Source organism: Ranitomeya imitator, chromosome 1 (genome assembly GCF_032444005.1).
Source record: "Ranitomeya imitator isolate aRanImi1 chromosome 1, aRanImi1.pri, whole genome shotgun sequence".
In the NCBI taxonomy this organism is placed as follows: Eukaryota; Metazoa; Chordata; class Amphibia; order Anura; family Dendrobatidae; genus Ranitomeya; species Ranitomeya imitator.
Genome location: NC_091282.1, coordinates 432,099,355 through 432,115,549, shown reverse-complemented (window position 1 = coordinate 432,115,549; position 16,195 = coordinate 432,099,355). Strand labels below are relative to the sequence as shown.

The 16,195-nt window shown below is 43.4% G+C and overlaps 2 protein-coding genes across 2 annotated transcripts; both read right to left on the bottom strand.

Moving 5' to 3' along the window:
- Positions 1 to 2,424: 2,424 nt before the first annotated feature.
- LOC138657517 (uncharacterized) lies at positions 2,425 to 4,322 on the bottom strand. The gene is made up of 6 exons (XM_069745294.1): positions 4,309 to 4,322; positions 3,761 to 4,038; positions 3,563 to 3,646; positions 3,389 to 3,481; positions 3,238 to 3,312; positions 2,425 to 2,846 (listed from the first exon to the last, which is right to left on the bottom strand). Exons 1-6 carry the CDS (start codon positions 4,320 to 4,322, stop codon positions 2,719 to 2,721), a joined length of 672 nt encoding a protein of 223 aa, XP_069601395.1. The 3' UTR covers positions 2,425 to 2,718.
- Positions 4,323 to 8,952: 4,630 nt separating this feature from the next.
- LOC138675381 (uncharacterized) lies at positions 8,953 to 11,035 on the bottom strand. Its single transcript, XM_069763519.1, has 3 exons — positions 10,849 to 11,035; positions 9,974 to 10,384; positions 8,953 to 9,614 (listed from the first exon to the last, which is right to left on the bottom strand). The coding sequence occupies exons 2-3, from the start codon at positions 10,382 to 10,384 to the stop codon at positions 9,084 to 9,086; spliced, it is 942 nt and encodes a 313-aa protein (XP_069619620.1). The 5' UTR covers positions 10,849 to 11,035; the 3' UTR covers positions 8,953 to 9,083.
- Positions 11,036 to 16,195: the final 5,160 nt, after the last annotated feature.

Below are 16,195 nucleotides of genomic sequence, written 5' to 3'. Positions count from 1 at the left end.
ACCTGCACAGGGCAGTAGTATTTTAAAGGAGTAGTTTTACCATTCAGACGACACAAAGGGGGGATTTTACTTTGTAAGGGGCACAGTGGTGGGCATTACTATGTGGGGAACAGTGGTGGCATTATTATTTGGAGTAGTAAGAGAATCAGTAATAGGGACACATACAGCAGCAGCGGCTCAGTATTGAGGTATCAGCAAGATGTGGAAGTTGTGCAGGTTGGGAATAGATGGTGACGGGGCTGGAGATGTGATAATAAGTCAAATGTGTCTTTGTTGTAATCTCTGCAGCCCCATCGTGGCGATCTGTGCCTGGTTTCATAGACTGGAAAAGTGAACGACTCCATTAGAAAGAGCATCACCTGTAAGTTTCTATGACTGCACTGTAATCGCAGATATGTTCTTTAGGCCGCCGTCATACTTGCGAGTGTGATGCGAGAAACTCACAAAAGTCTCTGGCATCAATACCCAGCACTGCCGCCGGCACTCGGGACCGGAGCGTTCAGCTGCATGTATTTCTATGCAACCACACGCTCTGCTCCCGAGAGCCGGCGGCAGTGACGGGTATTGATGCCAGAGGTGTTTGTATAGAGATTTTTAATATCAGTTACAGCCCAGTCATCTGCTGATACTTGATTTATCAGCTGCATCTTTTTGTATTCTTTTTTTGAAGTAGTAAAACATTACTACTTCAAAAAAACGTTATTACATTTTTGTAAATTTTTTCATTTTTGTTACTGATACAGCTGGCACCTTTAGTGTTGGCCTGGAGAACTTGGGGCTTTTGTCCTTATGGATTGCACTTATGTTGTGCTGGGCAGCCCACCTGCTCTAATAATGTGGGGTCACTAATAGGCTGAAGCCAGATACTGTGCGCTACCTGTGTATGACTGGCGCTCTATGCAAGCCTTATTCGTGTGTATTTATAATATTAAGCAAACACCCTCTCAATGAATGATCGGCGTGTGAGTGGTTGTTTCATCAATATTTTGCAAATGGGCATCCTGCTAGTACATTGGTAATCTGACTAGGTGTTTTAAAATATGGCTGCTTTTTTCTGTGATGTTTATTGAATTGGATGTCATGGGAGCTCTTCAGCCAACCAATGACTTGAGCCGCAACTGCACAATGTTACTCAGGTTGGGGGGCCCACTCAGAGGTGTTTCGCCCCCCCCCTAGCCTGAACCCTTAGCTACGCCTTTGGGTAGTTCAGTATTTGGTCAATATTTTACATCAGTATTTGTAAGGCAAAACCAGGAGTGGAACAATCAGAGGAAAAGTATAATAGAAACACGTCACCACTTCTGAATTTGTTACCCACTCTTGGTTTTGGCTTACAAATACTGATGTAAAATATTGACCAAATACTGAACTTGTGAACATGGCCTTAGGATAGGTGATTGCTTGTAAAACGCCTGTAAGTGCATTTTTGCTACTGTGTAAAGGTACCTTCACACTGAGCGACGCTGCAGCGATATAGACAACGATACGACCAAAAGGCGATCGCTGGAGCGTCGCTGTTTAGATCGCTGTAGAGACGTCAAACACACCAACGTTCGAACGATGCCGGAGCGATACAGTGACGTAACAGCGACTCACGGATCGTTGTCGCTGGTTGCTTGCTTCACGTCAAACAGCAGTGGTGTAAACGATCCGATGAATTGGCAGCGTAGTCAGATAGGTGTCACCCAGGTGGGTGACACCCAGATAGGTGTCACCCAGGATGTGACGTCCCGGCGTCCCAGAATATAAACCGCGACTCTACAGCGATTGATTCACATTGTTCGAGAGCTGCGTATGCATGTTTTTCCTGCATTTCTAGCGTCCTGTCCGGAACGATCCTTCTCCAGCTACGATCCTCTTCTACCGTGAACGTTCTGTTCGGAACGCCGTACTCCACTGCCGGCGTCTTCATCGGTTCTTTTATTGCTCATCAACGGTATGTTCAATTTTTTTTTTTTTTTGTATAGTAATGGCTATGTAGTAATGCTAGACGCAATGCTTATCTAAGTATATGGTATAGTAATGTATAAAACATATCTGGCAGCTATCTTGTGCATCTGGTAAGCGGACACACAAGATGGAGGCACTTTCGGATGCAGTTTGCAAACTATTTGGCGCTGTGTAGCATTTTTTGCGCAAACTATATGGTAAGGCCAACCAACTCTTTTGTGTCTACCTTGGCTTAGCTGTCCCTGGCCTGCTCCGCAAGTAAATAAAAACAGCTCACAACTGGTAAACTAATTTTTTTTTTTTCACAAACTGACCTTATTTTTTTTTGATCAAGAGACAATCACTGTCACGCTATCTATATTCATCAAGTACGGTGTCAGAAAAAATGAATTCATGATAAACATATACAGGCTCCTGAATTCACTGTTTCTGACACCTGGCAGGTGAGCATAGATATGTACCGTGTGACAACCATTGTCCCCTCAATTTGTGTGATTATGGAGATGCATGTAATATTTTTGGCCCACCTCATATCTGTATACTACAGACACACCAAGCTGCAGTCTTTTCATTTTTAACTACTGGAGATATTATGTGGGCCAAAAAGTGTGTGTGGCGACGTTTCTTGGCGCACGGTGTGTTGCCGGCGGCTATAGACACAATAAACCAAACATAATTGTGTCAAATCAAACTTTTTTTATGTTGTTAACTGAAAAATAACAAGTAACAGAACAATATCCCAAACAATGAAAGAAAAAAAAAAAAAAATCAGAACCTCCCACGCCTCAAGAGGTGTCGCAGCGTGCGGCCATGTTGCTGTACTTGTTGCAGCATGAGCGCTGCTGTCCGCTCCAGGCGGTCTTGCTTGGCCAGCAGCTCTCTCACGGTGTCCGGTTCTGTGATAGAAGAGGTTGGAGAATGGACAGTGATTAAGCTGCAACGGTGGCATGTGTTTACATAACCAGCAATTTAAGGTACCGTCAAAAATAACGATTTTTGTAACGATATCTTTGATTTCTGTGAAGTTGCAACGATATTGTTAACGCAATCGTTCTGTGTGACAGCGACCCAGCGACCACACAGTGACTTACCAACGATCACGACCAGGTCGTATGGCTGGTAATGATCGTTAGTAAATCGTTTATTGTAAAATGGTACTTTTAACTACACACTCAATTTTGTACTGCCCCAGAGGGCATTTTTTAGGTTCAATGTTTTAGGGTCCGTTTAGTCGTTGTCAAATGTGACATCCCACCGATAACCCCCTCCCACTTTCTCAATACTTACGGAAAAGGGACGCCTGTTGCTCATCCGCGGAGCTGCTGACCACCCATCCCCTGGCTCGGGCCACAGCTCCTGCTGCTGAAAGGAAGCAAATACATATCTGGTTAACAATTGAACTCACTGTGGTGAAGCGCTCGCTGGTTTTGTCACTTACGAATGCTTGTCGCTGGAGAGAATGACGCCGACCCGGGGGAGGAAGATGGGTGTTGAAAGGGCGGGGTTGTGGCCTGCGGTGGGGTTACTGCACCTGTAATGTACACAATATTTAACCTCCCTACTAATGGCCCGTATGGCATCATTAAATTCTAAAAAAGGGTGGTTAACTTACGTGACGACACTGGCTGTGGGCTTCCGCTGCTAGCCGCTGTACTGCTGGCTGCAGTGGGTGCTGTCCTCTGCCGGCGGCGTCTCTCTACACCCCAAAAAAAGACACGCAAGGTTTAGACACCAGAAGTACAGAGCTGTAGACTTAAATAAAAAATTAAGTAGGCGCCATCGCAATTGCCAGACATGAGGGGTAACTTACGTGACGGCCCTGGCTGTGGGCGTACGCTGCTGGCCGCTGTAGTCCTCTGCTGGCGTTGTCTCTCTATACACAAAAAATAAAGAAACACAATGTTTACACACCAAAGTACAGAGCTTCCGACACCCCCACAAATAACAAACCTAGGCCAGTGGCATAAAGGAATAAAATTTAAATTTAACTCCCCAAATCGAGGTACATATATAGAAGGTGGGAAGCGCCACACGGCAGTGCGAGTGTCCCTATTCCCCCCTCCCGATACTGTGTGTCTCCCAATTACACTATACTGTTACTTGCCTTGCCTGGTCTCTGCCCGCAACGTTGCCAGATAAAGTGGCTGTTTGTACCGGAGGTCGGCCCACTTTTTGCGCAGCTGCAGCGCACTGCGCCGGATGCCGAACCTCCGCTCCATCTTCTGGGCAATGTGGCGCAACACCTCATTCTTGTGTAGATTTGGGTGTGCTGGGCGACTCTCCCGGCCCTCATAGTCCATGGCATCCATTTTTTTTACAAAAAAGCGGACCTCTGTCTGCCCCAAAGGAGGACATCGCTGTCTCGCCGCCATTTTAGCAAGAGAGACGCTGTATGGCACCACCCAGCCACGCCCAGAGGAGGTCCTTGATTCTACCGTTCTGGCGCGCAATTCGCAACGCTATAGCGTCTCCATTTATGCACACCGTCGCGGGTGTGACGTCGGCTCCAGAAGTCACTATTTGGCGTTCCCGTTATAAATCAGCAGCGCTCATCGTCCTGTTTGTTTCAGTGGATGGTACATTTAATGGAGGGTATCTATGGGGTATGGCTGTTGTGTTAACGTTGCTTACAATTAGCCATGTATATCTCTGTGTATGTATATATATGTGTGTGTATGTATGTGTATATACAGTGGGGCAAAAAAGTATTTAGTCAGTCAGCAATAGTGCAAGTTCCACCACTTAAAAAGATGAGAGGCGTCTGTAATTTACATCATAGGTAGACCTCAACTATGGGAGACAAACTGAGAAAAAAAAATCCAGAAAATCACATTGTCTGTTTTTTTTATCATTTTTTTTGCATATTATGGTGGAAAATAAGTATTTGGTCAGAAACAAACAATCAAGATTTCTGGCTCTCACAGACCTGTAACTTCTTCTTTAAGAGTCTCCTCTTTCCTCCACTCATTACCTGTAGTAATGGCACCTGTTTAAACTTGTTATCAGTATAAAAAGACACCTGTGCACACCCTCAAACAGTCTGACTCCAAACTCCACTATGGTGAAGACCAAAGAGCTGTCAAAGGACACCAGAAACAAAATTGTAGCCCTGCACCAGGCTGGGAAGACTGAATCTGCAATAGCCAACCAGCTTGGAGTGAAGAAATCAACAGTGGGAGCAATAATTAGAAAATGGAAGACATACAAGACCACTGATAATCTCCCTCGATCTGGGGCTCCATGCAAAATCCCACCCCGTGGGGTCAGAATGATCACAAGAACGGTGAGCAAAAATCCCAGAACCACGTGGGGGGACCTAGTGAATGAACTGCAGAGAGCTGGGACCAATGTAACAAGGCCTACCATAAGTAACACACTACGCCACCATGGACTCAGATCCTGCAGTGCCAGACGTGTCCCACTGCTTAAGCCAGTAGATGTACGGTCCCGTCTGAAGTTTGCTAGAGAGCATTTGGATGATCCAGAGGAGTTTTGGGAGAATGTCCTATGGTCTGATGAAACCAAACTGGAACTGTTTGGTAGAAACACAACTTGTCGTGTTTGGAGGAAAAAGAATACTGAGTTGCATCGAGCAAACACCATACCTACTGTAAAGCATAGTGGTGGAAACATCATGCTTTGGGGCTGTTTCTCTGCAAAGGGGCCAGGACGACTGATCCGGGTACATGAAAGAATGAATGGGGCCATGTATCGTGAGATTTTGAGTGCAAACCTCCTTCCATCAGCAAGGGCATTGAAGATGAAACGTGGCTGGGTCTTTCAACATGACAATGATCCAAAGCACACCGCCAGGGCAACGAAGGAGTGGCTTCGTAAGAAGCATTTCAAGGTCCTGGAGTGGCCTAGCCAGTCTCCAGATCTCAACCCTATAGAAAACCTTTGGAGGGAGTTGAAAGTCCGTGTTGCCAAGCGAAAAGCCAAAAACATCACTGCTCTAGAGGAGATCTGCATGGAGGAATGGGCCAACATACCAACAACAGTGTGTGGCAACCTTGTGAAGACTTACAGAAAACGTTTGACCTCTGTCATTGCCAACAAAGGATATATTACAAAGTATTGAGATGAAATTTTGTTTCTGACCAAATACTTATTTTCCACCATAATACGCAAATAAAATGATAAAAAAACAGACAATGTGATTTTCTGGATTTTTTTTTCTGTTTGTCTCCCATAGTTGAGGTCTACCTATGATGTAAATTACAGACGCCTTTCATCTTTTTAAGTGGTGGAACTTGCACTATTGCTGACTGACTAAATACTTTTTTGCCCCACTGTATATATATATATATATATATATATATATATATATATATATATATATATATATAGTACCTTACATCCTATGTTAACATTTTTGTCAAATGGTGCAGCATCGGTGACGCAACGGAGAATGCATTACAGTATTGGATGTCTTGTGTAAGTTTTGAAAATGATATGTAGTAATTTTTTTTTTCTTTTTTCCTTTCTCAGGTTGCCATGTCTCATTCGGATGTACCTGTGATTGTTGCGGCCGCGTTATTGGTAGAAGCTCACAACCAGCTGGAGGTTCAAGCGCGAAACAATCGTGTAAAGCGTCAGCGCCGCATGTGGACCAAACAGTGGCTGCAGAAGAGGAATCAATTGTCCCATATGGGCCTTATAAGGGAACTGCAGGATAACAACCCGCATGATTTTCGTAACTACCTGAGAATGTCGGAGGACTCATTTAATGTCCTACTTGCAGCTGTAGAACCTTATATCAGGCGGCAAAATACACAGATGAGAGCAGCTGTCCCTGTGGATGAGAGGCTGGCTGTCACGCTGCGTTTCCTGGCGACTGGCAGGTCTATGCAAGACTTGCATTACAGCGCAGCTATATCCCGATCCCTACTCAGCGTCATCATCCCAGAGACATGCAAAGCTATTGTCTCAGTTTTACACCGCAGTTACATGCCTTTCCCACAGACCCCGGCTGACTGGAAAGAGATTTCAAGGGGATTTGAGGAGCAATGGCAGTTCCCTAATTGCGGTGGGGCCTTGGATGGCAAACATGTACGCATCACCCAACCACCACACTCTGGCTCCTTTTATTATAACTATAAGGGATATTTCAGCATAATTCTCATGGCCCTCGTAAATGCTAACTATGATTTCATAAGTGTGTCTGTTGGGATTAACGGGAGAGTATCCGATGGAGGAGTTTTGGAGCACACAGATTTTGGGGAACGCTTGAAAAATAATAAACTTGCCTTGCCGCCCAACAGTGACACAACAGAAAACATGAACACAACAGAAAACTTTGTCTTTGTCGGAGATGAGGCTTTCCCACTGCATCCCAACCTTTTGAAGCCCTTCTCCCAGAAGACTCTGACACCGGAACGACAAATCTTTAATTACAGACTTTCAAGAGCTAGACGCGTTGTGGAAAATGCATTCGGAATTATGGCAAACCGATTTCGGGTTTTCCACACAGCACTAAACATGAAACTAACGTCTATTGACTCTGTGGTGCTTGCTTGTTGTGTCCTCCACAACTTTCTACGTCGCCGTGATGCCACTGCATACAGCCCTCCACAGTATGTAGACTCTGTGGACCAGGGTAACGGAGATGTAACCCAGGGCGAATGGCGTCTAGACGCGCACAGGGTTTGTGGTTTGGAAAGTCTGGGTTCTGGAAGGTACTGTGATGATGCAACGAATAGCAGGGACAAATACTCTGACTTTTTCAATGGGCCAGGGGCTGTCCCATGGCAGTATCAACAGCTGTAACGTAACTGTTGGCATAACTTTTACCATGTATTATGGATGATATTGTTGGGGGGTTCAAGTGCTCTTGTGTAAAAGTGCTCATTTTTAAAAATTTTTGGATGACCCATGATACTCCTTTTTCTGTAATAAATGTGAACATAACGATATATCTATTTGTTATTTCTTATTATTTTACATACATACCAATACATACCAATAAACATATATATCTATGAACATACTCTACTTCTGTATCAATCATATGAAACCTGTGAGTCTGCAGCATCCTATGCACTAGTGATTTCCTGATGTGTGTGTGTATATATATTAGTAGATGTTCACCATATTCTAAAGGTACCTTCACACTCATCGACTCTGCAGCGATACCGACAATGATGTCGATCGCTGTTTGGTCGCTGGAGAGCTGTCACACAGACAGCTCTCCAGCGAGCACCGATCCAGAAGTCCACGGGTAACCAGGGTAAACATCGGGTTACTAAGTGCAGGGCCGCGATTATTAACCCGATGTTTACCCTGGTTACCGTTGTAAATGTTAAAAAAAAATTACAATACATACTTACATTCACGCTGTATGGTCATGTCCCTCGCCTTCAGCTTCCAGCACTGACTCAGCGCCGGGCGTAAAGTACAACGGTGATGTCAACGCTGTGCTTTACTACCGGACGGCGCTCACCAGTCAGTGCGGGAAGCCGAAGGCGAGGGACTTGACCATACAGCGGGAATGTATGTACTGTTTGTTTTTTTAACATTGACAACGGTAACCATGGTAAACATCACGTTACTAAGAGTGGCCCTGCACTTATTAACCCAATGTTTCCCTTGTTTCTTGTGACGACATCGCTGAATCGGCGTTACACATGCTGTGTGTAACGCCGATTCAGCGATGTCAGCGGGAGATTCAGCAACCAAAAAAAGTGCTGTACTTTCCCCAGCGACCAATGATCTCCCAGCATGGGCCTGATCGCTGGACGCTGTCACACAACAATTTAGTTAACGATATCGTTGCTACGTCACAAAAAGCAACGATATCGTTAACAATATAGTTATGTGTGACGGTAATGTATTGGGTATTCTAGCATTTGCATGTCCCCGTCGCATATTGCCCAGCAACGTAGTATATTGACCAGCGGCGTCATTTATTGCCAAGCCAAAGAGACACGTAGTACATACACAAATTTAAGAAACCAAAAATTTAATTATTTGTATTAAAACTTTTATTATTTTTTATTACAATACTTTTTTAATGTTGATGAGGCATAGGGGATTAATGACCGGGTGCCAGGAGGATGCCTGCAGGGGAGAAGGCATAGGGGATTACTTGTGGAGCATCTAAAACACAAGTCTCATTTATTTCAACTACAACACTACAAATTTTGGTAGTAAGTGTCCATCTCACTGTAGTGGTGCGTGGCCATAGGAGGTCCTTGTGATAAGTCACCAAAAGAAGGGGGTGCAGGTGGTGTCCGGAACTGAGAATTATGTGGCCCAGGTCTGCGGACAGGAGTGCTGTGCATGGGCTCCTGTTGGTGTCCCCAATAAAAATGGGCACTGGGCTGACGGACGTCAATGCTCAATGTTGATGTGTCGCATAGTTTTCCTGCGGCTGCCGCGTTCATAACGTCAAACATTATTCTCTCCGCGTGAGATCTTTGGGTATCATCCAGTCTGTTTAAACGTTCCTCAACCAAGGATGCGAATGGGGAGAGTTTGGTTGTGACGTGCTTGGACAAGATGCTGTTGGCCACTGCCAGGAGATCCACAGGTGTGGCTGCTGTTGATTTTCTTTTTCTAGATGGGCGCAGTGGACATGTCTGCTCCTCGACAGACGGGCTACTGGAGGACTGAGGGGACTGGACATTGTTCGCTTCCGTTGTTTCCCGCTGTTGCAGAGGCACCTGCAATTACATGAAAAAGAAAAATTTAAAATAAATAACATACAAACGACTCTGCCACACAGCCCTAGAGAGCCCACACCTCCCCAAACACCTCTATGCCCATTGGAACCTATGAGGAACAGTTACCTGGGTTAAAAAACAAAGGGGTTAAAGAGCTGTGCTGAACTACATTGGCCGGCAATACTGTACGAATGTGCGGAAGACACAATATGTTAATTACGGACACAGGAAGTGGCAGCTGTTATCATCAGGGGGATTAAACATGAACAACGTGACTCACTATTACTGGAAGCCATGCAGTCTCATAAACATACAAGACACACGGCATGCTACAAGAAGGGAAGCTTGGGGCTACTTACATGGTCGTCAGGAGACTCAGGCAGGATATCTTCGGGCGATGGCTCACAAAGGCTAGTCACAGTCTGGCACGGGCGAGGGATCTCTTGGTCTCTAGTGAATGCCATCAGGTCGTAATACCACAGCCTGGGCACATAGACTTCCTCAGTTCCGGCCCCAGACTTCTTAGAATTTTCCACTTTGTTGACCTCTTTTTTGAAAACTGTGCGGAGAGCCTGGATCTTTTTCCTCACAATGTTTTCATCCACGGTCTCTGTGGGATGATACTCCCTGTAGACGGCCACCAGCTTCTCATACGCTTCTCTCTTCATGTAACGGTTGCTATAATCCTTAGATTTTATCTTCCACAAACAGGGCAGGGAGCGGTACATCTCTATGAGTGCCCGAACACAGTCCTGCTCATTTGTAGACATCTTTAAAAAATAAAAAAATAAAAGTTAAGAAACAGCAAAAATTAAAAGTTTGATGAGCCGTATGCCGTTCCTATTGTTATCAGTCATTTTTTATATGGGATGGTCCGTGGGACTATTTCCACCATTTAGGGGATGGGATGGGGGCCGTTTGTGTGTTTCCCCATAGCCACCATTTGGGGATGGGATGAGGGCTATTTTTATCCATTTTGAGCGTTGAAAAATTTGTAAATTCTATTGGCTGCTATTTTGTCAATGGCCAATTTCATGTTGGTGAAACACACCATACTACAAAATCGTTTGCATTACCACTTAAAATGGAAATACTACGACGCTAAAGCGTCTTTGGTTATAAACGTGAAAGCTCTAAAAAAAAATCACTACTGAGATGTAGTATACATCTATCTCTAGACACATAAATTAGTATTGCTGCATGGCAAATGAATACAGCACAAGGATATACTCACCGTAGATGTACTAATTGAGAACGCTGCAGAGTTGAAGATCTACAAACAGGTCGCTCAAAAGTTACAGCCAAGACGCCCACGAGTTGATGGAGAAGGAACACGATGGATTTCGAACCAAGACGCACACGAGATGCTCGTGGATGGCAGAGTACGCACAAGTGATTGAAAAGTTGTAAAGTCGCGGTTTATATTTCGCAACGCAGGTACACATGACCCCGATGTGACCTATCAGCGTTCTCAGTGAGACGTAACAACAAAGCCATTTGAAATATATAACGTTATGGCGTCACCTTTTGTAATGTAATAATGTGATTTAAAAGGGTCTTCTTTTGTAATAGTGATGCATTGTAAATACGCCCTTATGTAAAGTTCACACCTACCTCCTAGGCTGTCGTGACAGTTGGCGTCACCTTTTGTAATGTAATGTAAAGGGGTGCCTTTTTTAATGTAATAATGTGATGTAGGCATCACCTTTTGTCTTTGGAATGCATTTGGGAGTATGGTGATAATTACATTACTATAATAATGTTCACACCACCTCCCAGGCCATTATGACAGATGGCGTCTCCTTTTGTAATTTGTAATATATTGGGATCTTCGAAATAATTGCGTATCTATCTACGAGCGACATTGCTAAATTTAAAGGCGTCTCCTTTTGTAATGCATAACGCCTACCTGGCCACAACAAGACGCTGCAACGGCCCCTTTCATCGTTGCTGGCGTCGTTGCTTTTCATGTCAAACACAACGATTCAGGCTGATCTAACGACCAAATAAAGTTCTGAACTTTCGGCAACGACTAGCGATGTCACAGCGGGATCCGGATCGCTGCTGCGTGTCAAACACAACGATATCGTTATCCAGGACGCTGCAACGTCATAGATCGTTGTCGTTCTCGTTGCAATATTGCTCAGTGTGAAGGCACCTTAAGGCTGCTTTCAAACATCAGTTTTTTGCCGTCAGTCACAATTCCGGCAAATTTAGAAAAAAACAGATCCGGCAAAAGTTGCCCTGGATCCGTTTTTTTCTCATAGACTTGTATTAGCAATGGATTGCAACGGATGGCCTCACGTTTCATCCTTATTTCACCGGATCCGTCGAAAATTGGTTTTCCGGCGGCCGGAGAAAACGGACATAGTAACTTTTTTTGTCCATCAAAAAAACGGACAGTGACGGATCCGTCGCCCTCCATCGTTTGCTAGAATGGAACCCTATGGCGCCGGATCTGTCAAATGATGGAATCCGGCGATGGATTCCGTTTTTTTTAACTGCGCATGCTCTGATTTTTTTGGGATCCAATTAGCTGGATCAGCTAGTAGGATCAGTCAAAAAAATGGATCCGTTGCATCAGTTTTTCACAATCTGTGACAGATCCGTTTTTTTTCAACATTCGACGGATTGTGACTGATGCCAAAAAACTAAATGTGTGAAAGCAGCGTAATAGTCACAGGACAGGGAGGAATTAAATGTCCAAGTATTTAATCTCTATTACAAATCAAGAATCTTCCACAGAGATCAAGTGACCTCCATACACAACCCAATCCCCAATACCAGGACCAATAATATCACATACAAGGAACATATACTGTCATATCGTGACCAGATTAAATATTATCACCACACAGTGACCAAATGATACCACATGCAAGGAATAAATACCGCCACACCATGACCAGATCACATTCCTACCACATAGTGACTTAATAATACCACATACAAGGAACAAATACTGCCACACCATGACAAGACTATATTTATGACCATATAGTGACTGAATAATACCACATACAAGGGACAAATACAGTCACACCACGACCAGACCACATATTACCACCACAAAGTGAACAAATAATATCACATACAAGGGATAAATACCCCTACACCATGACCAGACCACAAATTATCACCACATAATGATCGAATAATGCCACATACAAGGGACAAATACAGACACACCATGACCAGACTACATATTATCATTACATAGTAACTTAATAATACTGCCATACAGGGAATAAATACAGTCAAATCATCATGATCAGACCACATAGTGACAGAATAATACCATATACAAGAGATAAATACGACCACACCATGACCATATCCCATATCACCACCACATAGTGACCTAATACTACAATATTGATCATTAATTTGGGCCTCCTCTTCCACGTACAGCTACAGGTTGGTTCATAGGTTATTACGGCTATTATTTGCGCAGCCTTCCTATTGTATGGGATTTTCCCTAATATATTTTTTTATACGCTGCACTCTGCACTTTTCTATATATGAACCTCCCTCTAAATTTAGCCCTGTTTTCATGAGCCTTGTTCCCATGAGAGATCTACTCTGTGTGAAGTTTATTCTGGATTTGCATTATTTTTTATTTGATCTTTTATTTATATTTACCGGTTATCACTGTTTTTTCATACGGTTGGTAGTCTCTGTACTATATCCATGGATGTTACATACTAAATTATCTATGTTTTCTATCTCTATAGACTTTATATGATAGGAGTAGTTCACATAATTTTTTGCTTATGTATTTATTGTATATTATCGTTCTGGCTATCTGTACGTGGCACTAGTGTGTTGCCTTCCCTTATCTTGTGCATCATTTACTATTATTCATTATTGTTGTTCTACAATTTTTAAAAATATTCTCTAATAAATTTCAATAATTTTTAGCTCTAGTGTCCATTTTTCTTTTGGTTTCTGCAAGTCACTAATACAAACACACCATGACCAGACTACATATTATCACTACATAGTAACTTAAAAATACTGCATACAGGAAATAAATACAGTCAAATCATCATGATCAGACCACATAGTGACAGAATAATACCATATACAAGAGATAAATACGACCACACCATGACCATATCCCATATCACCACCACATAGTGACCTAATACTACAATATTGATCATTAATAGAAAAGAAATCACAATACTAACAACACTAAAATACCACTGGTGACATTATACACAGCAGCTCTGTATATAGTTTCAAAGTACAGATAATGCAGTAATCACCAATGACATTATACACAGGAACTCTGTATATATTGTCAGGGTACAAATAATGCAGTGATCACCAGTGACATACGCGGGAGCTCTGCTTATAGTGTCAGTGTACAGGTAATACAGTGACTCACCAAAGACATTATACACAGGATTTCTACATAGTGTCAGTGTACAAATAATAAAGTTATCACCAGTGCCATTATACACATGAGCTCTGTATATAGTGTACAAATAATAGTGATCACCCGTGACATTATGCACAAGAGCTCTGTACACAGTAAACAATGTACAGCATCAATGTACAGGTAATATACTGCCTCACCAGTGATATTTATAGTTGAAGTCCTTTATCTTTATCCAGTGCAGACCGCCATCACTTCTTCTAGCCAGGACTCATCTCTGTAGAATATAAGACTCAGTTTTCTATGGCTGATCACTTCCAGAGCACATTCCTCCTTTTTTTCCCCTGACTTCTACATGTCAGATGAAGAAAAAAAAATAACATAGTGCCACCCTGCACAGTAAAAGGACCCCCTTTTGTTCTCCCCCATGGAAGACAGTTCCAAATTACAGAAGTAATAATGTCCCCTGATTGGCCGCTACAGTAATTATGTCCCCACTTGCCACCATAAACCAATAATGTATGTTCCTCATCCTGACCTCCATTGTCCATACATTATATCACCCCTTTATTTAATAAGGTGCCAGATCCTCGGCTCCCTTTATTTAATGTCCCCACCCTGGACCCAAATGTCCACTTTAATAAAGTCCCCATCCTGGGCCTCTTCCAGTAATAATGTCCCCATCCTGGGCCCCTTCCAGTAATAATGTCCCCATCCTGGGCCCCTTCCAGTAATAATTAAATAAATAAATAAATAGGGCAGCACACTGCAGCGCCAAAACATGTAAACTTGAAAAAACGAAATTTAAACTGCATTACTGCACTAGAAATATGAAAAATGAGAGCTTTTAGCGCACAAAAATGGCCAATTTTATGTGTACCTCGTAGCCACGTTAAGGCATCTCTCTTATACGAGGTCCTAAGTTTGACCTACCTCACTGAGAATAAACGTCTCCATCTGAATGGGTACATGCAAAAACCTCTTCTTGGACTCAAATTCTCTCTCTATGTGGAGGGGTATTGGACCTACTATAATTAAAACACCTGAAGCTAGGAGGCCTCCTAGCTTCAGGTGTTTTAATTATAGTAGGTCCAATACCCCTCCACATAGAGAGAGAATTTGAGTCCAAGAAGAGGTTTTTGCATGTACCCATTCAGATGGAGACGTTTATTCTCAGTGAGGTAGGTCAAACTTAGGACCTCGTATAAGAGAGATGCCTTAACGTGGCTACGAGGTACACATAAAATTGGCCATTTTTGTGCGCTAAAAGCTCTCATTTTTCATATTTCTAGTGCAGTAATGCAGTTTAAATTTCGTTTTTTCAAGTTTACATGTTTTGGCGCTGCAGTGTGCTGCCTTATTTATTTAACTATATACGAGTTGGCGACTCTGGGTTCAGCACCTGTTCACACTCAGTCTATGTTTGGATGTGCAGGTCAGGTTTTTGAAATGTACCTTCCAGTAATAATGTCCCCATCTTGGGCACCTTTATTCAATGTCCCCATCCAAGGTCACTATATCGCCATGTCCTGTGCCCCTATGTCCACTTTAATAATGTCCCCATCCTGGGCCCCTATCTCAGCCCCTATGTCCACTACCTTGCCCAATCACAGGGGGGGGATTCTTTTCACCTTCCTGCGCTCCCCGACGTCTGCATGTGGCTTCATATTCTGTGTGGTCGTTAAAATGGCTGCAGACTGCAGCTGGGACAGGGTGCTCTGCTCTTTGACAGGACGCGCTGACGTCACATAGCAGTAACACTGAAAGACCGCCGGCCTATTAAAGGCTGCAGGAGTCAGCATACAACCTCTCATAGACTGGCAGCCATTTAACGCAACTGCTATGTGACGTTGACAGACGGCCTGTCACAGAGCAGAGCACCCTGTCGCAGCCGGCATTCATCTTGATGTGCATCGTCACTAGGGCTGCCACCAGGTTTCAGTGGGCCTCCGGCGAAAGAGTCTCAGTGGGCCCCTTTAATACTTACCATGATTCCTAATGCACAGATAAGAAATACAGGTATAATACAGTATATAGGCACCACATAGTCCTTCATATAGTATATGGGCACCTCATAATCCTCCATATAGTATTATGGGCACCACAAAGTCCTCCATAGAGTATATAGGCACCACATAGTCCTTCATACAGTATAATTGGTCACATATATTACTCCATACAGTATAATGGCCCCACA

Excerpts from the sequence above, each read along its gene's own strand:
- LOC138675381 (XM_069763519.1), bottom strand. The coding sequence starts at position 10,384 with ATGTCTACAAATGAGCAGGACTGTGTTCGGGCACTCATAGAGATGTAC. Across the intron at positions 9,615-9,973 it reads CTGAGTCTCCTGACGACCAT|GTGCCTCTGCAACAGCGGGA; the intron begins GTAAGTAGCCCC and ends ATGTAATTGCAG.
- LOC138657517 (XM_069745294.1), bottom strand. Across the intron at positions 3,647-3,760 it reads CCCACAGCCAGGGCCGTCAC|AGAGACGCCGCCGGCAGAGG; the intron begins GTAAGTTACCCC and ends TTTGGGGTGTAG. Across the intron at positions 3,482-3,562 it reads CCCACAGCCAGTGTCGTCAC|GTGCAGTAACCCCACCGCAG; the intron begins GTAAGTTAACCA and ends TGTACATTACAG.